General features: G+C 41.8%; 1 protein-coding gene across 2 annotated transcripts; it reads right to left on the bottom strand.

The window, feature by feature from the left end:
- Positions 1-7,858: 7,858 nt before the first annotated feature.
- Positions 7,859-16,370, bottom strand: LOC132453090 (alpha-2,8-sialyltransferase 8F-like). 2 transcript variants are annotated; one of them, XM_060046010.1, is made up of 9 exons: positions 16,213-16,367; positions 14,113-14,196; positions 13,268-13,351; positions 12,383-12,466; positions 11,797-11,874; positions 10,604-10,745; positions 9,059-9,171; positions 8,847-8,939; positions 7,859-8,747 (listed from the first exon to the last, which is right to left on the bottom strand). In XM_060046010.1, the coding sequence occupies exons 1-9, from the start codon at positions 16,290-16,292 to the stop codon at positions 8,273-8,275; spliced, it is 1,233 nt and encodes a 410-aa protein (XP_059901993.1). In that variant the 5' UTR covers positions 16,293-16,367; the 3' UTR covers positions 7,859-8,272. The 2 variants fall into 2 exon arrangements, with proteins under 2 accessions (XP_059901993.1, XP_059901994.1); XM_060046011.1 differs by lacking the exon at positions 8,847-8,939 and having other exon boundaries at positions 16,213-16,370.
- Between the last annotated feature and the right edge of the window lie 10,104 nt (positions 16,371-26,474).

The following is a 26,474-nucleotide window of genomic DNA, read 5'->3' as shown; positions in this document are numbered from 1 at the left end:
GCTGTTCGTTCAGAATCTGACAGATTATCAGTAATAAGTAAAGCATATGTAACTTTTAAAAAGGGTCAGGATAGTAGTTAGCGCTAGAATCCAGCGCTGTAACATCTGCTGCAGGACGTCATCTAGGATAACTGATTCTGCATCGTCACCTTGTTCTCGTTTATTGTTCGTAAATGTTGAGATGGACAGTATTTGTTGTACCAGAGCAGTATCTTTAGTGTCTTTTTCTTTCTTTCGTTTACGCTTTGCCGACCCGCTTAGCACACGTTTCTGCATCTTCACTGTGGAATTGACCGTTGACCAAGCACTACGACATTGACATCACGTCACGTATTTTTTTATTTTAAATGTGATTTTATTTTACAAATCAAAAAATTACATTCCTTTTATGACCAAAGTCGTGGCCATTTGAATTAAAAAAAATTATATCTATGTATCAAGGGCCCCCCCATTGGCCAGGGCCCTGGACATGTCCCTGCTTTGCCCATGCGGTAATCCGTCATTGTTTGGGAGGACATACTGATTGAGAAGACTCGTGCATTTTCCTTTTCTTTTAAATGTATAATTCCTTTCGTTTTCATTCCTCTCCTTTGAGAAGTTGTTGATTGATTTGGGAATTTTGAAATGTATATGATCTAGGCTATGATTATCATTGCAGAATGCAGACGTGAGATCAAACAGTGAATTCAGTTAAAAAATGTCAAAGGAAAAGAAGAATCCAAAATATTTTTAAAAATAATAATAATAAAGATGTCCTCCATTGATAAGGTGGTGGTGGCGGTGGCGGTGGCGGTGGCGGTGGCGGTGGCGGTGGCGGTGGGTAAAAAAAAAACGTTGTTTTCTTCCATGAAATCCTTTTCTAGTACTCTATGTTGGTTTTCTTGAGCCGGGGTCGTAACATATTTTTTTACGACCCCTTACATTTTTGAGATTGAAGGGAGATGGGAGATTTAAGTGGTAAAAAGTGATAAGAGGCAGCAGAGAGAGAGGTCATGTTTCCCGAAGCTCCGCTAGGCATTGGAAAAAACTAGTTAATTCATCGTTCAGATCTACTTTATTATATTTTATTTCATGATCATAATACCTAACAATATATAGTTTGTTTCCGTCGTCCTCCATCGCTCGATTCAACAATACATTTTGGCACTTTTTATGACTCCCGGATCAGACAGCAGAAAAAGCCTTGGACTTTCCTATCGCCTACACGGAGACTGGGAAATTCACAGACTGCACCAAACTGCAACAGACAGTGGCTTTATTTGAAACGAGACTAGCAGCATTAGAAAAATGCAAAGGACTCCTCCAGGATACAGTGCCGATGGGTGAGTTTGCTGAGCTAACAGACAAATACACAACAAGATGATCAAAGCTACATTGTATCCTTCCCGAAGCTGGACAAGAGAGAGACAGTTCCAGCTGCGTCTCACTGGCACAGAGTCGGCGCTAAGCCAAAACAACATACCAAAGTGAATCAACAAGTTCACTCAACGCCAAATGCTAAGCTACCCAAAGCTAAAGTTGCATGTGTCAGCCGGATTAGCCCGTCACTGAAATTAACCCTGCCACTGAAGAACCGGTTCCTGCCACTTCAAGAGTCCACAAACTCGCCTGCCACCCATGCACCCTTGAGCCCCGAGATGCGTCCGGACGGACAGTGTGGACAGAGACGGAAAAGAACCAGTCGCCATGGAGGCGAGCTGCGCATGTGTCGGCCACCGTCACCTCAAGCCAACAAGGGCCCATCTCACAGAAAGCAGATGAACCAGACACTCTGATTATAGGAGACTCAACTATCAAGGATATAACCGGTAAGAAGATCAAAACATGCAACTTCCCATATGGAATGGTTAGTGATATCAACCAGAAACTAGCCACAATCATATTGGAAAACCCCAAAATCTCACAGATTATTGTGCATGCAGGATTTAATGATATTCAAAGAGAACAGTCTGAACTTCTGAAGAGGGATTACACTGATCTATTGGATACACTGGACAAAATACACATTAAGTCATTCATCAGTGGACCCATACCAGCAGTTGACAGGGGAATAAACAGATTCAGTCGTCTACTTGCACTGAATACATGGCTATCCAGAGTCTGCAATGAAAGAGGAAGGGGCTTTATTGACAATTTCAACTTATTCTGGGGGCGCAAATATCTTTTCAGAGCAGATGGCCTACACCCAAACAGGTTAGGCTCAAAACTGTTAAAGGACAATCTTCTCTTCTCGCTTTCGCACAAATCTCCATTGTCTGACGCACAGGCCACAGTCAGAGCACAGGTTGAGAAGAAGCAAGACTACAGCCTCCCCCACACATCTACTCTGCCACTATCTGACACACAGATAGCAGACAGCCCACAGACCTTGAAGAGAGACAACAGCCCGCCCGACGCCATCAACACTGTGCCCTCCACCATCGATAATGCTGGCTTGGCGAGGAACGGTCACCCCCCTCCTCTGCACTCCCCCATCGACGATGACCTCCAGCCTCATCTCTCCCATAGCCACAACAACAACTCCAGCTCCAATGACTCCTCCCTTTGCGATTTTCCAGCAGACTTTAAGAAACTGGAATATGTTGGCATCAAACTTGCATCTGTGTCAATGATAGCATCGCCAGGTCATGGCCACAGGCTGATAACACCCAAGCGGAGGGAGCCCCAGCGCCCCCCCCCCCCCCCCCTGTACTGATAGTAGTCCTGAGTATTACTGAGACAAAAAAGGGTTCAGCCGTAGACACAGTATAAAGGAAGTTTCACATAATCTGCTGAACCCAAGGTTGCCTACGTCAAAGCAGGGCAACTTTCGCATTCATGCTGTAACCACTAAGAGATTAAACAAAGGGAAACTTAGACACACTGCTAACCTCACAAATCTCATATCTATTGCCTCCAAACCAAAAACAACCTTAAAGCCTATCAACAACACCATCAGGATGGCTCTACTTAATGTGAGGTCTCTTAATAACAAATCATTTTTAGTTAATGATTTTATTACCACTTCTAAACATTTTATGTTTTTAACTGAAACATGGCTGGAACAAAATAACAGTGCAACCGTTCTGATAGAGACAGCTCCTCCCAACTATAACTTTTTTGATGCATGTAGATCTGGAAAAAGAGGTGGAGGGGTTGCTGCTGTATTTAAAATTTTATTTCAGGGGAAACAGATGTTATTTGGTGATTTTCCATCATTCGAATACCTTAGTGCTGTATTGAAATGCTCCCCCAGAGTTCTCCTATAAATTATTTACAGGCCATCCACACATCCTGCAAATTTTTTCGATGACTTCACAGAATTAGTGTCTAGCATCTCCACAGAATTTGACTGTCTAGTTATAACTGGTGACCTCAATTTTCATACTGATGATTTAAATGTGCAAAAAAACTTTTAACCGTTTGACAGATTTGAACTGTCTCAACATGTGAAAGAGGCTACTCATTGTAAGGGGCACACTCTAGACCTGGTTATCACAAAGGGCCTCAATGTTTCTGATCTCTCTGTGACTGATCCTTCCTTGTCTGACCACTTTTGTGTTTTCTTTAACATATCTTTTATTCCCGACATACAGACAAATTCAAATACTGTCCAAAAACGGTATATCAATGAAGATTTTTAAAGATTTTTAAAAAGGCTATCTCCTTGCTACCACCTCTCAACCCATGTTCTGCTGATGATCTTGTAGAAAACTTTAATTTTAAAATTCTAGAAGTCATAGATGTCATTGCACCTTACAAGGTTAAAACGATTTCTGGAAAGCAAAAGGCACCCTGGAGAAAAGCTGCTTCTGTAACAGCACAGAAAAAAGAATGCAGGAAGGTTGAACGCATCTGGCGTAAAACAAAACTTCATAATCACCATGATATCTTTAAAGAGAGCCTCCGTGCCTACAATTTAAACTTAAAAAATGCTAGAGAAACATTTTTCTCCAATATCATTAAAACCAACACTAATAATGCAAAAACCCTGTTTGCAACTGTTGACAGACTGACCAACCCCCCAACACAAATTCCACCTGATCTCCATTCCAAGCAGAAACGCAATGAGTTTGCAGCTTTTTATGCTGATAAAATTTAAGGCATCAGATGCGCTATCAATATCTCCACTTCAAACAAAAATGTTGGACGACCACCCTGTTCAGGCAACAGTAACCTGGCAAGGATGGCATGTTTTAATATTATAGACTCTCAAAATCTTGTGAAAACTGTGACATCCACCTGTTGCCTTGATACTTTACCTTCCAACCTCTTTAAGAATGTTTTCGACTGCCTAGCAGTAGACATATTGCAGATAGTTAACAACTCTCTCCAGTCAGGCAATTTCCCAAAAGCTTTGAAAACTGCAGTTATTAAACCCCTTTTAAAAAAGCGGAGCCTAGATGCCTCTATTATTAACAACTACAGACCAATATCAAATCTCCCCTTCATGAGTAAAATCTTTGAGAAAGTTGTCCTCCAGCAACTTAATCACTTCCTGGCATCAACTGGTTGTTATGACACCTTCCAATCAGGATTTCGACCCCTGCACAGCACTGAGACCTTATTAAAGTTCAGTCTTAACACAGACTCTGGCAAAACCTCAATACTAATGCTACTTGACCTCAGTGCTGCATGTAGACCATACATTACTTCTGGACAGGTTAGAAAACTGGGTGGGGCTTTCAGGCACAGTCTTAAATTGGTTCAGGTCCTACCTACAAAATAGGAACTACTTTGTTTCCATTGGCGACTTTGGATCAGAATCAACCAACCTGACATGTGGAGTCCCACAAGGTTCGATCTTAGGACCCTCTTTATTTAACATCTACATGCTCCCACTAGGGCAAATCATGCAAAATAACAATATTGACCATCATTGCTATGCTGATGACACGCAAATCTATGTATCTGTTACGTCCCCCGCTAGGGGAAGGGGTGGCAACATAAAAACCAGATGTCTTTGGTTAACTGGTAGTAGTAGTAGTAGTTTATTTAGCCCGGAGCTTGGGGTAATCAATGTAACACAAACAGAGGAGGCAAAACTACAAAAAGGAAAAGGACCATTGGGTGCTGTCCAAATCAAAGAAATTAATATAACCAAATGAGAAGCTCCCAAAATACATGAGTGGAACAGCACCCCTGCGACTAATGTTTTTAACAGAGGTATAGCTGCGTGTCGGTGTTCGATAACCTCTAACAAACCCCGGCCAAGTTCCCAGGTAGTCAACAACAAATAACCCTTCGAAGACCCAATATGGCAAGCTGCAAATCCAAGACAAGCTGCCGTGAATGTTGAGCTCGCCCGTCTTTTATTCTCCTGGATCCTCGGCCTTCCGATGCAGCAACCAATTACGTCCGGGGAAAGGCACATCAAAATTAACATAATGGTAAACAAATCACACGCGGGGAAAAACACATGGTCATTAGCATAGCAGACGACAAACTGAGGTTTTTACCCATGAGGGCAGGGCGTCAGTCCGTAACCGTAACAGTATCGCCATCACCAAATGACTATCGGCCCATAGATCAGCTGTAACAGTATCGCTATCACCAAATGACTATCGGCCCATAGATCAGCTGTGACAGTATCGCTATCACCAAATGACTATCGGCCCATAGATCAACCGTAACAGTATCGCTATCACCAAATGACTATCGGCCCATAGATCCGCTGTAACAGTATCGCCATCACCAAATGACTATCGGCCCATAGATCAGCTGTAACAGTATCGCCATCACCAAATGACTATCGGCCCATAGATCAGCCGTAATAGTATCGCTATCACCAAATGACTATCGGCCCATAGATCAGCTGTAACAGTATCGCTATCACCAAATGACTATCGGCCCATAGATCAGCTGTAACAGTATCGCTATCACCAAATGACTATCGGCCCATAGATCTGCTGTGCCAGTGCATTGAGCAAGTGAAAGAATGGATGTGCCGAAATTTCCTTCAACTAAATGAGGACAAAACAGAGATAATTGTATTTTGTTCTTCAACGGGAAGGCTAACCCTGCGTTCACACCAAAAGATGCATTTGCTGCCCGAACGCGTTGCCGCCGAAGTTTTGCGGCGCCGCAAATCAAGTTTTGCGGTGCCCGCCCGTGCCCGTGCCCTGCCGGGCACGGGCATGCCGCGCTGCAAATCAGATTTTGACGCGCCGCAAATCAAATTTTGCTGCCCGTTTTCTCGGCAGCAAAGCAGCAACGCGTCTCTACATTCACTTTGAATGGGATCGTGACGCGCGTCAACTTTTTGCATCTTTTGGTGTGAACGCAGGGTTAAAGTAACCCAACACCTTCACTCTCTGTCCCTGAAAACCTCAATCAAAGCCAGAAATCTAGGGGTTATCATGGATTCAGATTTACATTTCAACAGTCACACCAAATCAGTTACGAAATCGGCATATTATCACCTTAAAAATGTAGCAAGAATTGAAGCTTGATTACTGCAATGGTCTCCTTACAGGTCTCCCAAATAAACTCTGAGGAAGCTTCAGCTTGTTCAGAATGCTGCTGCTAGAGTTCTAACAAAGACCAAAAAACTTGAACATATTACACCAATTCTGAAATCGTTACATTGGCTTCCTGTAGGTCAGAGAATTGATTTTAAAATCATGTTGCTAACCTATAAATCCCTACATGGTTTTGGCCCAAAACTTTTAACTGATATGCTTCCACTATATAAGCCTTCTAGACCACTACGATCCTCTGAGACCAATCTGTTAATTATCCCCAGAGTAAACACGAAACATGGGGAAGCAGGATTTAGTTACTATGCAACAAATAGCTGGAATAAACTCCCAGAGGATTTAAGACTTGCCCCAACTCTGAGCACCTTTAAAACAAGACTGAAGACTTTTGTTTGATTTAGCTTTCTGCTAAATCTTAAATACATTGCACTTTCTAAAAAGCTTTTTTAATTTTGCCTATATTTTATATTTTAATACTAAAATGCTTTAGTATTTATAGTATTTTAGTATTTAACTTTAGTTTTCTATTTTACCCATTTCTTTGCATATGTTTTCTTTTACTTATCTTTTATTTTATTGTATGACATTGTTTATATGTGAAGCACTTTGAGTCTGCCTTGTGTATGAAAAGTGCTATATAAATAAAGTTGCCTTGCCTGGAACTATAAATATCTGGTCCATCTAATTAACACCAACATGTACCGACTGCTTTAGATGATAACCCTTCTTGTGATGACCCCTGTATACTGGACAAATGAACTGATTAAGGAATGTGCTTTAACAGAGCTAGGCTCAGTCTCAATTCTTTGCTCAAACCAAAATCTCAACCCTACGCCTCGCTGTTTCGCGTTTCACACGCAGTGAATTCATGTCCCAAAAGCCATTTGAAGTTAGGGTAAGGGGTGAGGGGGAGGGCTAACATCCCCTTGAAGTTAAGATTTCCGATGGGCACCCTTGCAACGCCACAGTTGTGACTTGCTCCCGCAATACATTGCAAGAAAATGGAAAATAAAGAAAATCCTAGGCTAAATTATGACCATCGCATTATCATTATGCCATCTGCTGTTTATGTATATTTAAAAGTAGTTATTTTTGTAATGTCTGTTTGTGAGTAGAATAATCCATTCTCAAACAAAACCTGGGATACCTGCTCTGTTGTTGGAGGGATTTTGTCCAACAGCACCTGTGGGGAGAGGATAGATTCAGGCCAGTTTGTCATCAAGTAGGAACTCATCAAGGCGGAGACGTTGAGATGGGTTAAACAGTTTGGGTATAACTTCAGAAAATATGATTTTTCCCGTATTTTTTTTTTCAGAATTTCTAATAATAATAGTTAACCAAAATGTTACCTTTCATACAAGAGAAAAATGGAATGTTTGACATAAAAAATGCATGAAACATTTGTGTTTTGAACATGCACATTTATTACATTTTCTATTTTTCTAGGTGATTGACCAATTGGCTTTGTTGAGATACTCATAAACAATTCAGTTAAGAAAACGACATTGTGTAGATGAGGCCCATTTACCAAATCTAAATCTAAACAATCTCAATTCAAGAAAAAAATATGAATGCAGTTGTAGTTTAAAAAAATATATTATTATGCATAATGCTAAAAGACAGAAAGCTCATTTTGCATGACATCCTCAGTGCAAACAGTGCATGTTCAGTACAGTGCATTCTCAGTTGAGCTTATTATTTAACTGTAATTTGTGGTGGCTTGACATCGATACAGAACAAATAAATAAAAACAAACATCATGCCTCATTGTTGTCAAAACACATATTGTCATCTTTGAGAAGTTGCAGGGCTGCCTACCGGCTGGACGGCCGACACTCCCCCAGGTGTATTTTCAGTACACCCTGCTCATGTAACCTCAACAAATGGTCAAACTCGGCAGGCATTGCATGAACATTCTTCTTACTCGGTACGTTGTCATAGTAGTGGTTGTTGAGGGGCTGGTGTGATAGCGGGTGTTGGTCAAAGGGCCAGAACCCATATAGGTGTACATTGGTGCAAAGCTCCAGCGCCAGGCTGGCCACCATCAAGCCAGAGCTCAGACGCTTATTCAGGCCCTTGGAGCGCCAGAAGCTGTGCAGGTTCTGAAGGTACTCTGGGTTGAGGAACACCGGCCTGATTGGGCTCTCAAAGTCCTCGATGGTGTAGAGCGCACGCAGGGACACTGCGGTGTTGGTGGAGTATGAGAACGCCGGCAGGAGCATCAGAGAGTCATTGTAGCGACGCATGCTCTCCATGAAGGGACGTCTGCGCTCCTGTAGACCCCTAAATCTGAGGGTGAGCAGAGGGTGGGTTGTTAGAGAAATAAATGAAATATATCAGCCCTCACTGGGTCAAAGTCAAATAGTTGGTACATGCAGTAGCCATTACTTCTGAAGAAAGATGCTTGGATTAGCCGTCACAAGGTTTGTCTTGTTGCCTACATCCTTGAGGAAGCTGTTCTCCACAGGAGGTAGGTTACACCTGCATCGAGAGAAAGTCCACACTCTCATAATGCATTATGATATAAACATTGTGCATTCTGAGGGATCAGTACAATACCAACTTCACAATGTGGAAGGAGGTAGTCTGGTAGTATCTACCTGATGACGAACTGGGCAGAATCTATCATCTCTCCACAGGTGCTGTTGGACAAAATCCCTCCATTGCCAACCACTGAGCAGGTATCCCAGGTTTTGTTTGAGAATGGATTCCTCTACTCACAAACAGACATTACAAAAATAACTACTTTTAAATATACGTCATGGATTTAATGTATGAACTCCATTTTGCCATAATATCACATCATTGAAAAAGTGTTTGTTCCTGATCAAAGCTATTTTGATGAAGTAATTAAATAAAAGTTGCAAGGTGAATGTGGAGGTGGGGCGGCGTCTGGCCTGCAGGGGGAGTATGGAGCACCGAGTCTGCTGGGGTGATGGGGTCTGATTGCGGACAGGTGTCTGCAATCTGACCCCATCAGGAAGTGTGTATTTATGTGCCTGCTTGTCTTTCAGTGGGGGGTTGGAGAGAGCGACGGGAGAGCACGATCCGGAAGGAAAGAACGTTTTGTGCAGTTGACATTGTGTTTGTTTGCTCCGAAGGAGAAAGAACGGGAGTTCGCTCCATTTGCATTTGAGAACTGTGTCCTGACTCGTTGGAACCCGTTACAATGAAATTGAAATATTGAGAAACGAGGGCAGAAAATATAGCTCAGCGGCAGAGAAAGTGACATCCTAGAAGTGATACTCAAAGGTTCCGATTCTGAAAGAATTAGTCAATCTTTTGGCTAGGAGTAGCTCAGTAGTACAGCGTTTCACGGCAGCCCAAGAATTCCCCACTTCCACTCTGGGTAGTCCCTAAAAAGAATGTCCTGGAAAGTAACATCTAGGGTTGCATTATAATTCCTGACAGGTTAAGCTCAGAAAGTGAGGAAGGCGTTCCTCCGGCCCAGACTCAAGGCTGAGGGAAAATACCGCCCCTAGGGCTGCAACCGCTGTGCCCGGAGACAGGAATGCCTGTCTCCGGGCACAGCGTGTCCTATATCTGTACTTGTGTTTTCTTATTGTATTTTGTACCACTGTTTTGCAGCATGTTTAACCTCTTTGCTGCTGTAACCATGCAAATTCCCCCACTGTGGGACTAATAAAGGATTATCTTATTTTATCTTATCTTAAGGTAATTCGAAATGCTCTCCTTCTTATAGATGCTATGGGCTATGGTGAATCATTCAAGGGGAAAGAATACCTACCTTATGAACACACCCATTTCATGTTGATTCATTAGGTTTCCTCTAAAAAGGTAACTCTTTCAACCCATAACCCAATGAACAAAGCACCTGGGAAGTTCCCAATTACAAAGGATTAAACATCCAAGGGGTAAATATGCTAATGGAAACAACAGTTTCATGGGGATTCAATGGGTTTGTTTAGAAATGGTATATCTTCTATAAAGCCTGATGCATTGAAGGATTTTGTTCATCCTTATACCCAAGTGGCACTTATACTGGCACAAAGTGGGAAAATAGGTCATGATGAATGCCACGTCCTTTACTGACATGAATACATGACATGCTATAAAAAGTACACTTAAAGTATTCAGGTTTATAGAGACAATAGGTATAAATAAACAAAACGTCAAGTACTTACCTTTGCAAATGTGTTGAAAATGGCTGTCACTGACAATGGTTTTCTCTTCTCGCCATCGTACACAATCTGGGCTCCCACCGGGGTATTATCTTGTGAAACGACGGCCTTGGTAAAACCATGACATGTACTTCTCAGCAGATCTCTGAGGAGTAGAAAACATACAACCATAATTGAGCTTCACCGTACACAGTAGAGCATCCATTCAAATGTACACACAAACAAGGGCGTCAACTGCTGACAAGCTGGACAGATGGAATCGTACATATTTGTTATTCCCATTTCACTCAATTAAATCAATTGATGACAAAAGTAAATTTTTTTATTTAGCTTTCAGACCCTGACAATAGAAAGCAATGGAACCAACTGCAGATATCCTCATGTTCTCTTCAAGGATTGTACGTGTGCAGAGGGGAGCTCTGTCCGGGTGGTTCCCTCACTAAGGGCAACAGCACTCAGTTAAAGGTTCGGTATGGAATTCTCTTTTTTGGCAAAATTACTTGAAATCCTTATCATAACCCACTTACAGCCACGAAAATTAAACAAGTCAATCATCTGTGGAACGGGCAGGGCTCGAAAAACTCCAGCCAATGATTTCCAGACCCACGAGTGGCATTGGACAGTAAGAACGTCAATCAAACGGTCGTACTGCACTCCCCCGCTCCCCGTGCGACCCCTTCGTGCACGTACTCAAAGCTCGTGACCCAGAGCAAGCTTCTGTTTGTGGTTATCCTGCGGTAGCTACTGGAGCTAGTTGCCGCTTGTTCCATCCAAAAATTTGTCACTGATTATGTCTACCTAATGTTTACACATTATGGGCATCAGATGGATGATACAATGCTGATAACGCCCTCTTTCTGCCCGTGATAAGAGGGTCCTGTTGAGGGTACGTCCCCAAGACTGGCACAGGACGCATAGGAGTCGGTCTGTCACGGACGAAGGACAATCATATTGAAAATGATTCTGCCAAAGTCAAGTCACTGAATATGTCCACCTATTGTTTACACGTTATGGACATCAGAGAAGTTATATAATGCCAAGAAGGTTGTACCTTTTAATACTACTAGAACACTACCTGAAAAAGTTTGCGGTGAATGCAATTTGCATGTGTTTTACGCAAACATAAAGGACACATTTATGGCAGTTTTACAATGTTTCTTTCATTACACAAACATAAACACAATAGTTTTTAGTACCTGAACTTTGTAGAGTTTTCTTGCTCCTTTTTCCATGTCTGAAAATATCGTGCCATCACTTTCTCGATAAGAGATCCCCTGTTAACAAAACACAGCAAATATCAAAATAAACTATAATAAAGACTTCAGCTAAAGGAGAATTAGGCATGAACATCATTAAATAAGAAGTGTTTTCCATGCTGTATCCCTCCAAGAGTCACTGACACCAAGATTATATTGATCCAAATTTGGCACATTTGATCAAATCCACAAATCCAATGTCACTATCAGTGGTTCCCATTGAATTGAATTCCCATCCATGAATGTGCTGTAGCCTGTGAGTAAATGTGCTGTGAGAATATTAGTTTTGGGTTGACTGCCCCAGCCTCTGTATGTATTTGGATTTTAGACTGCAGCAAGCTCATTTACTGACAAATTAGAGAATCTTTTCCCTGCTTGGTTTGGGTATTGATCTTGCCTTTCAATCACAGGTGTGTGGATTGCAGCCTCTAAATGGTGCTTGGACATATGGAGGGAGGGAGTAGAGCTTTACACTTTCTGGCCCTGATGGCTCTGAATGAGGCTGTTATGATATGTGGGCTCTCACCTGCATCCTTTACATCCTTTAGGGGGGCTCGGGACTTTCAGAGCAGGAGGTAAAGGAACAGGTGGAGGTGAAGGTCTCACATCGCTATGGAGTGAAACAGTAATAATGAGGAAAAGCTTTCATTTTCAGAGCTTTATATAGTAACATGGTTGGATCACTCACTCACTCACTCACTCACTCACTCACTCACTCACTCACTCACTAACCATCACCAAACCACAATTTTTCATAGTTGCATTTTTTATTCATAACCGTTCTACCGGTATAGTCAGTATCTGTTAACATGTTAATAGACTTAATTTAGGGTTCTACAGTTGAGGTCAGAGGTGTATGGAAACGTTGCTGACTGGAATATATATCTCGTATTTCACTGTCTTAAACAAAATCAACCAAAATAAAAACATTTAATAAAGACTTCAGCTAAAGGAGAATTAGGCATGAACAACATTAAATAAGAAATGTTTTCCATGCTGCATCCTTCCAAGAGTCAGTGACACCAAGATTATATTGACTTATATTTGGCACATTTAACAAATGAATAATTGTATCAAATCCAATGTGACAATCAGTGGTTCCCATTGAATTGAATTCCCATTCATGAATGTGCTGTAGCTTGTGAGTAAATGTGCTGTGATAATATTAGTTTTGGGTTGACTGCCCCAGCCTCTGTATGTATTTGGATTTTAGACTGCAGCAAGCTCATTTACTGACAAATTAGAGAATCTTTTCCCTGCTTGGTTTGGGTATTGATCTTGCCTTTCAATCACAGGTGTGTGGATTGCAGCCTCTAAATGGTGCTTGGACATATGGAGGGAGGGAGTAGAGCTTTACACTTTCTGGCCCTGATGGCTCTGAATGAGGCTGTTATGATATGTGGGCTCTCACCTGCATCCTTTACATCCTTTAGGGGGGCTCGGGACTTTCAGAGCAGGAGGTAAAGGAACAGGTGGAGGTGAAGGTCTCACATCGCTATGGAGTGAAACAGTAATAATGAGGAAAAGCTTTCATTTTCAGAGCTTTATATAGTAACATGGTTGGATCACTCACTCACTCACTCACTCACTCACTAACCATCACCAAACCACAATTTTTCATAGTTGCATTTTTTATTCATAACCGTTCTACCGGTATAGTCAGTATCTGTTAACATGTTAATAGACTTAATTTAGGGTTCTACAGTTGAGGTCAGAGGTGTATGGAAACGTTGCTGACTGGAATATATATCTCGTATTTCACTGTCTTAAACAAAATCAACCAAAATAAAAACATTTAATAAAGACTTCAGCTAAAGGAGAATTAGGCATGAACAACATTAAATAAGAAATGTTTTCCATGCTGCATCCTTCCAAGAGTCAGTGACACCAAGATTATATTGACTTATATTTGGCACATTTAACAAATGAATAATTGTATCAAATCCAATGTGACAATCAGTGGTTCCCATTGAATTGAATTCCCATTCATGAATGTGCTGTAGCTTGTGAGTAAATGTGCTGTGATAATATTAGTTTTGGGTTGACTGCCCCAGCCTCTGTATGTATTTGGATTTTAGACTGCAGCAAGCTCATTTACTGACAAACTAGAGAAACTCCTCCCTGATTGGTTTGGGTATTGATCTGTGGATTGCAGCTTCTAAATGGTGGATGGACATATGGAGGGAGGGAGTAGAGCTTTACACTTTCTGGCCCTGATGGCTCTGAATGAGGCTGTTATGATATGTGGGCTCTCACCTGCATCCTTTACATCCTTTAGGGGGGCTCGGGACTTTCAGAGCAGGAGGTAAAGGAACAGGTGGAGGTGAAGGTCTCACATCGCTATGGAGTGAAACAGTAATAATGAGGAAAAGCTTTCATTTTCAGAGCTTTATATAGTAACATGGTTGGATGGAAAACAGACACACACACACACACACTCATAAACAAACACACTGCCTTACCCCCACCAAACCAAATTGTTTCATAGTTGCATATTTTATTCATATCTGTTCTACCTGTTCATTCAGTATCTGTAAACATTTTAAAAAAAGATAGCCTCCCCTCAATTTAGGATTCGACAGTTAAAGGGGACCTATTATGCTTTTAGACTTTTATGACCTATGAACGTTGTTATAATGATTGATAGTCATGTTTAACCATGCACAAAAATAGATGTAGATTTTCGGGAAACTCTTCCTCTCATCTGGGCGCTTTCTGCCTTCTCTGTCAACGGTTTCGTCCTTCTCCGCCCCCTCGCCCCCCTCCTGCTAACCCAACTCTGTTGTGATTGGTTAGCTTCCTTGGAGCGCACGTGCGGGCAGATTTGACCAGGCATATGGGGGCGTGGCAGGAGTACGTCTACGTAGATGTTTCCCGGAAATGTGAACAAGTGAATAGCAATCGTTGTCCCGAGTGTTTAGCGCTCTGCACAGCCACCCCAGACTGTCAGCAGGGAATACGTCGAAAAGCATGTACGTCATTATTTGACACTTTAGTATGGTTAAACATGACTAATAATAATAATAATAATACATTTAATTTAGAGGCGCCTTTCAAGACACCCAAGGTCACCTTACAGAGCATATAGTCATCATTCAAAACTATGTAAAACAGACTAGGAATAAAAGGAAAACAGAGGTTAAACATGAAGAATAATAATAATTAATAACACTCAAAGACGCCTAAAGTGAAGGGGGGACCTCACTAACCACCACCAATATGTAGCACCCACTTGGGTGATGCACGGCAGCCAATCGGTGCCAGAACGCTCACTACACACCAGCTTGAGGTGGAGAGTTAGGGATGAGGTGGAGAGTGAGTGAAAAGAACATATTTAAACACTATCGACCATATTTAAACACTGTCGATCACATTTAAACAATATCGACCACATGTAAACACTATCGCCCACATTTAAACACTATCACCCACATTTAAACACTATGGACCACACGTAAACCCTATGGACCACATGTAAACCCTATCGACCATATATAAACACTATCGACCACATTTAAACATGTAAACCCTATCGACCACAATTAAACCCTATCGACCACAATTAAACCCTATCGCCCATTTAAACACTATCGCCCACATTTAAACACTATGGACCACATTTAAACACTATGGACCACATGTAAACCCTATCGACCACATGTAAACCCTATCGACCATATATAAACACTATCGACCACATTTAAACATGTAAACCCTATCGACCACAATTAAACACTATCGACCACAATTAAACACTATCGACCACATTTAAACATGTAAACCCTATCGACCACATCCAAACACCATCGACCACATTTAAACACTCTCGCCCACACCTACACACTATCGACCACATTTAAACACTATCGACCACATGTAAACACAATGTTTACATGTGACTATCAATTTGACTATCAATCATTATAACAACGTTTATAGGTCATAAAAGTCGAAAAAGCATAATAGGTCCCCTTTAAGGTCAGAGGTGTTTGGAAATGTTGCTGACTGGGATACATATCTCGTATTTCACTGTCTTAAAACAAAATAGACTCAATGAACCCAGGATGCATAGGGGTAGATCTCTCACGGGTGTAAGCCTATCTGATCCAATCAAAAGAATATTCTGTCCAAAGATGAGTCCCTGATTATGTCCACCTATTGTTAACACATTATGACCGTGGATGTCCAAATGGATGTCCGGCAATCAATGTCATAAAAAAGTTAAACCCCACTCCAGTGTTGGTGTTCTTGGGAGAAGGAGAGTGTGTGTGTGTGTGTGTGTGTGTGTGTGTGTGTGTGTGTGTGTGTGTGTGTGTGTGTGTGTGTGTGTGTGTGTGACCTGGCATTGTTACTTACGAGACGAGTGTAGTAAACAAGATTCCGAAGAAGAGGAGGGTGATCATCAAGGAGAACAGCATCTTCAGGGAGGACAGCATCTCCAATGCTCACAGAAGAATTCTCTATTCTTCTGTGAGTGCCAACTCTCCTGGGAACACTGGGTCCTGTTTGAGCGTCCGTTCTTAGGGCTGGCACAGGCAGGATCAGCAGTAAGGATTTCTGTTTGGTTCAAATACCTTGCCTCATTTGACTGCTGGCATAAACAGTATGCAAAGTCGTCTTCCGGACTTTAATGAGAATGTTCAACGTACTTGATGGTCCCAAAATTGTCCCGCAATTTGTTGTGCAGTAGATATTATACAAATCCAAGTCACAGACACTATAAAAAACTCTACGTAATCAATAAATAGTAGTCAATATATCTATAGATATTATAGTAATACACATACACTGTATATATATAATATATATTTATAGAAAGGCAGAGGCTCAGCGTATCCCAAAGTGTGAGTTGGGGGGGGGGCGAGGCGCTACGGCTCTTTATAGACTTTAGGAGTAGAGTGGTTAGGGTTAGGGTTAGGGTTAGGGAACAAAGGAGTGTTTATATCTGTTGGTTCAGAGTCGTGGGAGTTTAAAGAGTGTTTATATCTGTTGGTTCAGAGTCGTGGGAGTTTAAAGAGTGTTTATATCTGTTGGGTCTGAGTCGTGGGAGTTTAAAGAGTGTTTATATCTGTTGGTTCAGAGTCGTGGGAGTTTAAAGAGTGTTTATATCTGTTGGTTCAGAGTCGTGGGAGTTTAAAGAGTGTTTATATCTGTTGGTTCTGAGTCGTGGGAGTTTAAAGAGTGTTTATATCTGTTGGTTTAGAGTCGTGGGAGTTTAAAGAGTGTTTATATCTGTTGGTTCTGAGTCGTGGGAGTTTAAAGAGTGTTTATATCTGTTGGTTTAGAGTCGTGGGAGTTTAAAGAGTGTTTATATCTGTTGGGTCTGAGTCGTGGGAGTTTAAAGAGTGTTTATATCTGTTGGGTCTGAGTCGTGGGAGTTTAAAGTGTTTATATCTGTTGGTTCAGAGTCGTGGGAGTTTAAAGAGTGTTTATATCTGTTGGTTCTGAGTCGTGGGAGTTTAAAGAGTGTTTATATCTGTTGGTTTAGAGTCGTGGGAGTTTAAAGAGTGTTTATATCTGTTGGTTCTGAGTCGTGGGAGTTTAAAGAGTGTTTATATCTGTTGGTTCAGAGTCGTGGGAGTTTAAAGAGTGTTTATATCTGTTGGGTCTGAGTCGTGGGAGTTTAAAGAGTGTTTATATCTGTTGGTTCTGAGTCGTGGGAGTTTAAAGAGTGTTTATATCTGTTGGTTCAGAGTCGTGGGAGTTTAAAGAGTGTTTATATCTGTTGGGTCTGAGTCGTGGGAGTTTAAAGAGTGTTTATATCTGTTGGTTCTGAGTCGTGGGAGTTTAAAGAGTGTTTATATCTGTTGGTTCAGAGTCGTGGGAGTTTAAAGAGTGTTTATATCTGTTGGTTCTGAGTCGTGGGAGTTTAAAGAGTGTTTATATCTGTTGGTTCTGAGTCGTGGGAGTTTAAAGAGTGTTTATATCTGTTGGTTCTGAGTCGTGGGAGTTTAAAGAGTGTTTATATCTGTTGGTTCTGAGTCGTGGGAGTTTAAAGAGTGTTTATATCTGTTGGTTTAGAGTCGTGGGAGTTTAAAGAGTGTTTATATCTGTTGGTTCTGAGTCGTGGGAGTTTAAAGAGTGTTTATATCTGTTGGTTCAGAGTCGTGGGAGTTTAAAGAGTGTTTATATCTGTTGGGTCTGAGTCGTGGGAGTTTAAAGAGTGTTTATATCTGTTGGGTCTGAGTCGTGGGAGTTTAAAGAGTGTTTATATCTGTTGGTTCAGAGTCGTGGGAGTTTAAAGAGTGTTTATATCTGTTGGGTCTGAGTCGTGGGAGTTTAAAGAGTGTTTATATCTGTTGGTTCTGAGTCGTGGGAGTTTAAAGAGTGTTTATATCTGTTGGTTCAGAGTCGTGGGAGTTTAAAGAGTGTTTATATCTGTTGGTTCTGAGTCGTGGGAGTTTAAAGAGTGTTTATATCTGTTGGTTCTGAGTCGTGGGAGTTTAAAGAGTGTTTATATCTGTTGGTTCTGAGTCGTGGGAGTTTAAAGAGTGTTTATATCTGTTGGTTCTGAGTCGTGGGAGTTTAAAGAGTGTTTATATCTGTTGGTTTAGAGTCGTGGGAGTTTAAAGAGTGTTTATATCTGTTGGTTCAGAGTCGTGGGAGTTTAAAGAGTGTTTATATCTGTTGGTTCAGAGTCGTGGGAGATTAAAGAGTGTTTATATCTGTTGGTTTAGAGTCGTGGCAGTTTAAAGAGTGTTTATATCTGTTGGGTCTGAGTCGTGGGAGTTTAAAGAGTGTTTATATCTGTTGGTTCCGAGTCGTGGGAGTTTAAAGAGTGTTTATATCTGTTGGTTCAGAGTCGTGGGAGTTTAAAGAGTGTTTATATCTGTTGGTTCAGAGTCGTGGGAGTTTAAAGAGTGTTTATATCTGTTGGTTCAGAGTCGTGGGAGTTTAAAGAGTGTTTATATCTGTTGGGTCTGAGTCGTGGGAGTTTAAAGAGTGTTTATATCTGTTGGTTTAGAGTCGTGGGAGTTTAAAGAGTGTTTATATCTGTTGGTTCAGAGTCGTGGGAGTTTAAAGAGTGTTTATATCTGTTGGTTCAGAGTCGTGGGAGTTTAAAGAGTGTTTATATCTGTTGGTTCAGAGTCGTGGGAGTTTAAAGAGTGTTTATATCTGTTGGTTCAGAGTCGTGGGAGTTTAAAGAGTGTTTATATCTGTTGGTTCAGAGTCGTGGGAGTTTAAAGAGTGTTTATATCTGTTGGTTCAGAGTCGTGGGAGTTTAAAGAGTGTTTATATCTGTTGGTTCAGAGTCGTGGGAGTTTAAAGAGTGTTTATATCTGTTGGTTCAGAGTCGTGGGAGTTTAAAGAGTGTTTATATCTGTTGGTTCAGAGTCGTGGCAGTTTAAAGAGTGTTTATATCTGTTGGTTCAGAGTCGTGGGAGTTTAAAGAGTGTTTATATCTGTTGGTTCTGAGTCGTGGGAGTTTAAAGAGTGTTTATATCTGTTGGTTCTGAGTCGTGGGAGTTTAAAGCGTGATCCGGATGGCAACATCTGAAATTCAGCCCGTAGGGGATGAGAACTATTTGACAGGATAGATTCAACCCTTTTCAGCATCTGCTTCTGATAAAGTTGCTCCAGGTCTTTCTGATTAGAACCTGTGATACGGCTGCTCACCTTAATTAACTTGGAAAGGGAGTTTTTTTGTTTTACGGTGATAGACCCATACCAGCAGATTAAAGAGAAGATGACAACTGACCCAACAAAGCACCTATAGAAAAGGGTCATCAGGGTCTTTTCCACATTGATCTTGACCAGCTTCCTAAGGCAATACAGGCGCTGCTGGCCTTTCTTGAAAAGCAAACTTGTATTTGACTCAAAACACAACTTGTCATCAATGATGGATCCTAAATATTTATACTCTTTGACAACCTCTATTTCCTGACCATTTATACTAGTTTTTACCTGGTTAATGACATTACGCCTAAAGTCAATACACATGTCCTTAGTCTTGGAGGCATTGAGTTCAAGAGAGGCATCCTGACACCATGTTGCAAAGTGGTCGATTACCGGACCGTGTGAAGCTTCCTCATTGTTCAGCAAGCCGACAATAACTGTGTTGGCAGAGCAGCCCGTTACAGAGGCTGCTCGTTGTGAACCCATTATAGCACCGAACTTCAGGGGGGAAAGGAAAAGTCTAGAGACGTTCTGCTGCTTCTAATGGCACTCGCTGCAACCGCAATGGCAAAACTTTATGTACAGTGGTAGACGGCGTGTACCGCCGTCACCCACCAGACGGCGACAGAGAGCAGCCCTTTCGCCTCCCCAATCAGCGAGATTGGGGGACACCTGGCCGGAGACAGAGGAGCCATGTTAAAAGCAGGTCGAGGACAGACAGGAGGGGAACACGGCAGCGACGAGGAGATAGAGGCTCACGGAGACCCTAAAAGACTTAAATGATTGTGTTCCATGTGAACCGTGTCTGTGTGTTGCAATAAACGCCGCGAACGGCTTTAAACCCTGAACCACGAGTGATTCATACCTGGAACCCGACCCTCGAAGGACCGGGTTACCACAAAAGATAAACATTCAATAATTGAGAGCACCATTCAACACCCCCACTTGCGCTCACATTATTACAAACAAAAACATCATTACATTACATTTACATCAAGTCATAAAGGGGAAAATATCATCACCTTTCCAGGGTTTTTCTCTTAGTTATCTCCAAACATAAACCTTTTAATTTAACTAACTTAAATTTTGTTGCATGTTTGGTCATCAAATCTGCAACCATCTGGTCGGTTGGACAATACTCCAATAATACCTTCCCATCATTCACAGTGGACCGAATGAAGTGGTATTTTAAGTCCAAATGTTTACACCTCTGTCTGACAGGATTCTTAGCTAAAGCAATTGTGCCCTGGTTGTCCTCATACAGCTTAGGTAATGCATACAGATGTTTATCGATGCCATCTAAAAGTTGTGTGAGGTACAGACACTCTTGGATGGTTGCAGCCAGAGCAATACACTCTGCCTCACCAGTAGACAGCGCTACAGTGGGCCGCTTCTTGGCCTTCCATGACACTAAAGGTCCAAAAGTGCTGTTCAGTAGGTTCAGTAAAATACTGTGACAGTTTGCTTACAATAAAACTCAAATCCGGTCTTGTACAGACAGTCAAATAAATCAAACTACCCACTGCCTCTCTGTATCTTGAAACATCACTCATCAATGCAGCATAATTTGTGTAGTTCAGTTTTTGTTCACAAGGTGTTGACCTAGGTTTGCAATCTTGCATGTTGAACCTTTCCAGGATTTTCTCAACATACTTTGCTTGTGACATTGTTACAGAGTCGTCACTCTGGTTCAAATCAATGCCAAGAAAAAGTCTAAGTTTGCCCAAGTCCTTCATTTTAAACCTTGTTGTAAGCATTTCCTTCGTAACATTCAAAGCATTTTCATCACTTGCTGCAATTATTAAGTCGACCCAAATGACTATGATCACCTTATCATATCATGTTCTCTTTGCCTTGTGTAAGCACAGTGGTCGGCTTGGTTTTGTAGAAACTTGTTTTGTGTCAGATACTCATGTAACAACTTGTTCCAATTTCTGCCCGATTGTTTTAGCCCATATAATGACCTCTCCAACTTCACACCAACTCTCTGTCTGTGTGAGATTTTAACTTGTACCCTTCCGGCTGTTCCATGTAAATCTCACAGTCAATGGGTGAATTTAAATAGGCTGTCTTCATATCCATTTGGTGTAAAATCTAATTTTCCTGTGCTTTCTGCATCAAAACTCTAACACTAGTCAGGTTAGCTGTAGGAGAAAATGTCTCCTCATAATTCATTCCCATCTTTTGACTGTACCCCTTTGCAACATATCGGGCCTAGTACTTCTCAGATCCATCAACATTGGTTTTCATAGCATACACCCATCATACACCCATCTACCCCCACTGCTTTCTTACCCTCAGGCAAGCTGGTCAAGGTAAATGTGTTGTTCTCCTTAAGTGAATGCATTTCGTCATCCATTGCTTTGACCCACTCTCTTGATTTATCTGAGTCTACAGCTTCTATAAATGAAACAGGTATGTTACATGTCACTCGATAACAGTAATCTATGTTACTCTGGACTTGATCAGCCTCCCCCTCAGACATACATCTAGACACATGGCAGTCTGTGTATCTGTCTGGCATTCTCCTCTCTCTAGAAGGGTATCTGCTAGACCCAGGCTCACACTTGACCTCAACCGGCTGTGGTTGGTGGTGGCGCCCTTCAAGTTCATGCTCTACTGCAACACGGTGATCTGGACTTCTGGACCAGTGCTGTATGAAGTTATCATCATCAGATGTAAAGTTAGTCTGTGTCTGTCGTTCTACACCTGACTTAGTTACTTTCTTACTTCTGCACTTTCTTACTGACAGTAGGCAATGTATGCAGGACTGTTTTTGTCGTACCCGATAAAAACACACTTTTCACTCCTTGGATCAAGTTTTCGCTTGTCTTGTTTATCAACAAAACATTCTGATCCGAACCTCTGCATTCTAGACAAATTGGGCCGTCTTCCTGTCATCATTTGGATTGGTGTCTGTCCTGTGCGTTTATTAAAACACCTATTTCTTATCACAGCAGCAGTCTGGACTGCATAAGTCCACAGTTGTTTCGGCAAACCACTTTCAATTAGCATACATCTTGCCATGTCAAAAAGTGTGCGCCAGTTGTGCTCAGCAGTACCATTTTGGTGAGGAGAGTAAGGTGCTGATGTTTGATGTCTGATTGCATTTTTAATGAGCAAAGTCTGGAACCCTTTTCCTGTGAATTCAGTACCATTATCAGATCTAAAGCATTTCACCTAGCCGTATGGGGCTGTATCAGCTAGAAACGTCTCTGTAGCTAGGACTGTGTCACTTTTGTTCTTTAAGAAATACACAAACACTGTACTGGAAAAAACATTGGTAAATGAAAGTGCATATCTGCACCCATCTCTAGACTCTGGGTGGATTGGTCCTGCCCAGTCTGTGTGTACTAGCTCTAGAGGGGTTGTAGCCCTCACATCAGGGTCTCCATTTCTGGTCCGGTAAAACTTCCCCTGAGTGCACACTTCACAGTGTAGAGGTTTGTTTGTTGAACCTTTAATTTTCATACTGTCCACAACATCTGGTAACCTCTGAATGTCATTGTAATTACAGTGCCCCAGTATCTCACGCCATGTCTGCATATCATGAAAACCCTTGCATTGATCATCACATTCATCGTCTTCATTATTATTTACTGTGTACAAATAATATAGTCTATCATGCACGTGAATATGGAATTTGGTACCGTCTTTGTGGATGAGAACGTCCTTCCCTTTCTTGACGATCACGGTGGCTTCGCTGGCAGTAGCTGCTGTCACAGAAACAATGTCTTGTGCGAAGGATGGGATATACAGCGCCTGCTTCAGCGTTACATTCAGGTGTCTTCCTTTGCTGTCCATCAGACAGACTTCTGCATCGCCTCGGCGCTCTGCCACGCGGCGCCCACACATCGCGGGCCGTTCGCCAGCTCCACGCAGGGTGTGTCTTGGCCTGGAACCTGTCATCAAACCTCTTAAACTTTGCAAGGTCTGTGACAATGTGCGAGGTTGCTCCGCAATCGACCATCAGGCCTCTCACGTCGACTCCAGCTGCCCCCTCACTCATTCTGAAGGCATACTCCATGTCCTGGTCATCTGTCTCCCCGGAGACCTTACGTGCGTGCGTCGTCTAGATTCCGGTGCTGTCTCCATCTGCAGGTCGTGTCCCGGTGTGTGGTACTCTTGCAGTGACTGCACCATAGTTTACGCTGGCAGGTTCTGGCCAGGTGTCCCTTTAGGCCGCATTTGTAGCACACTACGTCCGCTGCGGCCCTCTCAGCTCCCCGGTCACCTGTACCGACGCGTCTCCCTCTCTGCTGCCGCACGTTCATTACGTTGTCATCTGTTGCAGCGGCGCGCATCTTCTCTGTGTCCTCGTAGCTGCGTAACATTGTTTTAAATTCTGCAAGAGATATCGTCTCATCACGTTGTGTGACATGGATCGCGAATGGTTTGAAGGACTCTGGCAAACCTTTCAAAACCATCGCTACCAATCAGGGGCGCAACTGCCTACTTTCTGGGGGGTATGCAGACACATAGCAGGTGCCCCCCCCCTTTTTATCTGGGCACAAATTTGACCTAAAACACACTCTGATATTGAATCAAAAAATTCATTTTGAGTGCACCAGGACAGATATCCAGTGTTTTTTTTAGAGGCAGCCTTTCTAAGATGGTCTGCCAGAGTAACATCATACCGTGCTATAAGAGATCAAGGATACCCAGAGTAACATCATACCGTGCTATAAGAGATCAAGGATACCCAGAAAATTTCCACTTCTAGGATTTCCTAACTGTGCATTTTGTCCCCCTCAGTGGCAGGTTTCTTTCTGCAAGGAAGACTATGCAGTCGATCGCTCGGGTCAACAGGCTCTCTGCAATTCGCTATCAATCGTTTTACCTAGGCATAAGCGGGATGCCAATATTTTCCACATCAGATAAGCATTTATGTGGTAACAACTTTTGTCATGGTGCTTCAGTATCACAGCCAGTTATTATACCCATAGATATATATAGAACACTAGATACGCCACGCCCCTCTCAGCCGCGGCACACGGAGCCGCCATCTTGTGTGGGTCTTGAGTAGGTATTCTCAGACTGTCAGACAGCCATAGATATATATGTTCACAGCTCATTTCTCAAAAAAAAACAATGCCAGTTCATTGTGCTGCTTTCAAGTGTGTACACCGTCGTTCAGTACAAACCAGATCAGAGGGAATCACTTTATAATTATATATAGTTATATAGGCCTATAACTATATATATGTAACAGGGTGTGTTATATCCTTAAAATTATAATTACACAATTGCCTTTTGTTTTTCTGTATTACCTGAAGTTTAGCTTTCCCTGCCGCCTTAAGCTCTATTTTATTTATTTTTTTGATTTGGCTCCACCTCCTACTATACTCCCGCCCACATTCCAGAGAACCCGATAAGTTTCCCGCGCCCCCTGCCCTCTTCCCTTTGTTGCGATACCCTTGGGAAGAGGTGTGTACATTTATATTGTAATCAAATCTTTGACCATCTTATAATTTATCATTATTTATATTAGTTATTTTGATTATATATTGTTTAATTGGAAGTCTGGGGTTTATAATCATCCATAGTTATTAGATAGATTTCTGTGTTATGGGGAACTTTGTGTTTTGTGTGATGTACTAGCATATAACTGACCCTCGTGTAGTCATGCTAGTTCCCCTTCCCCCCCTGTGTGTTTCGTAGAGTTGGAGTAAGGGCACAAGGGCTAAGGAAGCTATTTGTGTATTCAGGTATGTCTTTTATTCCTTTTATTTCAATCATTTCTGTGGTAATATTGTATGTAGTGGGCCTTTGTTGCGATACCCTTGGGAAGAGAGTTGGAGTAAGGGCACAAGGGCTAAGGAAGCTATTTGTGTATGTGTGTATTCAGATCGAATAAATGGATGTCGGAGTGCCCGAGTCCAGACACATCGTGGGTCACGTCATTCATTAAATAGAAAGAAACACAACGCAGAACGAACCGGTCACATATATATAGTTACATATATACATATATATGTGTATATATATATATATATATGTGTATATACACACACATATATATATATACACACTTTTTAACATATAAATGTCATGTGTTAAAAAGTGTGTTTCTTGTATAACATCAATCTTACTACCACTTAAAATCAAACATGGAATATCAACTATGATGTTTTTAGTGTCATCCACTGAGCCATCACCGCTCAAATTTGCTACATCTTTGTATGAATTTTCCATATGGTGTAATGCACTAGACAGCGGGTTGACCCATTCAAGATGGCCGCCGCGGTGGCCGTCAGCCGACCGGAGCTCAACATTGCCGTGACGTATCTAGTGTTCTATATATATCTATGATTATACCCCACAACAATAATAATAATAATAATACATTTAATTTAGAGGCGCCTTTCAAGACACCCAAGGTCACCTTACAGAGCATATAGTCATCATTCAAAACTATGTAAAACAGACTAGGAATAAAAGGAAAACAGAGGTTAAACATGAAGAATAATAATAATTAATAACACTCAAAGACGCCTAAAGTGAAGGGGGGACCTCACTAACCACCACCAATATGTAGCACCCACTTGGGTGATGCACGGCAGCCAATCGGTGCCAGAACGCTCACTACACACCAGCTTGAGGTAGAGAGTTAGGGATGAGGTGGAGAGTGAGTGAAAAGAACATATTTAAACACTATCGACCATATTTAAACACTGTCGATCACATTTAAACAATATCGACCACATGTAAACCCTATCGCCCACATTTAAACACTATCACCCACATTTAAACACTATGGACCACACGTAAACCCTATCGACCACATTTAAACACTATCGCCCACATTTAAACACTATCGCCCACATTTAAACACTATGGACCACATTTAAACACTATGGACCACATGTAAACCCTATCGACCACATGTAAACCCTATCGACCATATATAAACACTATCGACCACATTTAAACATGTAAACCCTATCGACCACATGTAAACCCTATCGACCATATATAAACACTATCGACCACATTTAAAC

This window comes from Gadus macrocephalus, chromosome 2, assembly GCF_031168955.1.
Source record: "Gadus macrocephalus chromosome 2, ASM3116895v1".
In the NCBI taxonomy this organism is placed as follows: domain Eukaryota; kingdom Metazoa; phylum Chordata; class Actinopteri; order Gadiformes; family Gadidae; genus Gadus; species Gadus macrocephalus.
Note: the sequence above shows the minus strand (reverse complement) of the source record. Positions and strands in the feature narration are given on the sequence as shown.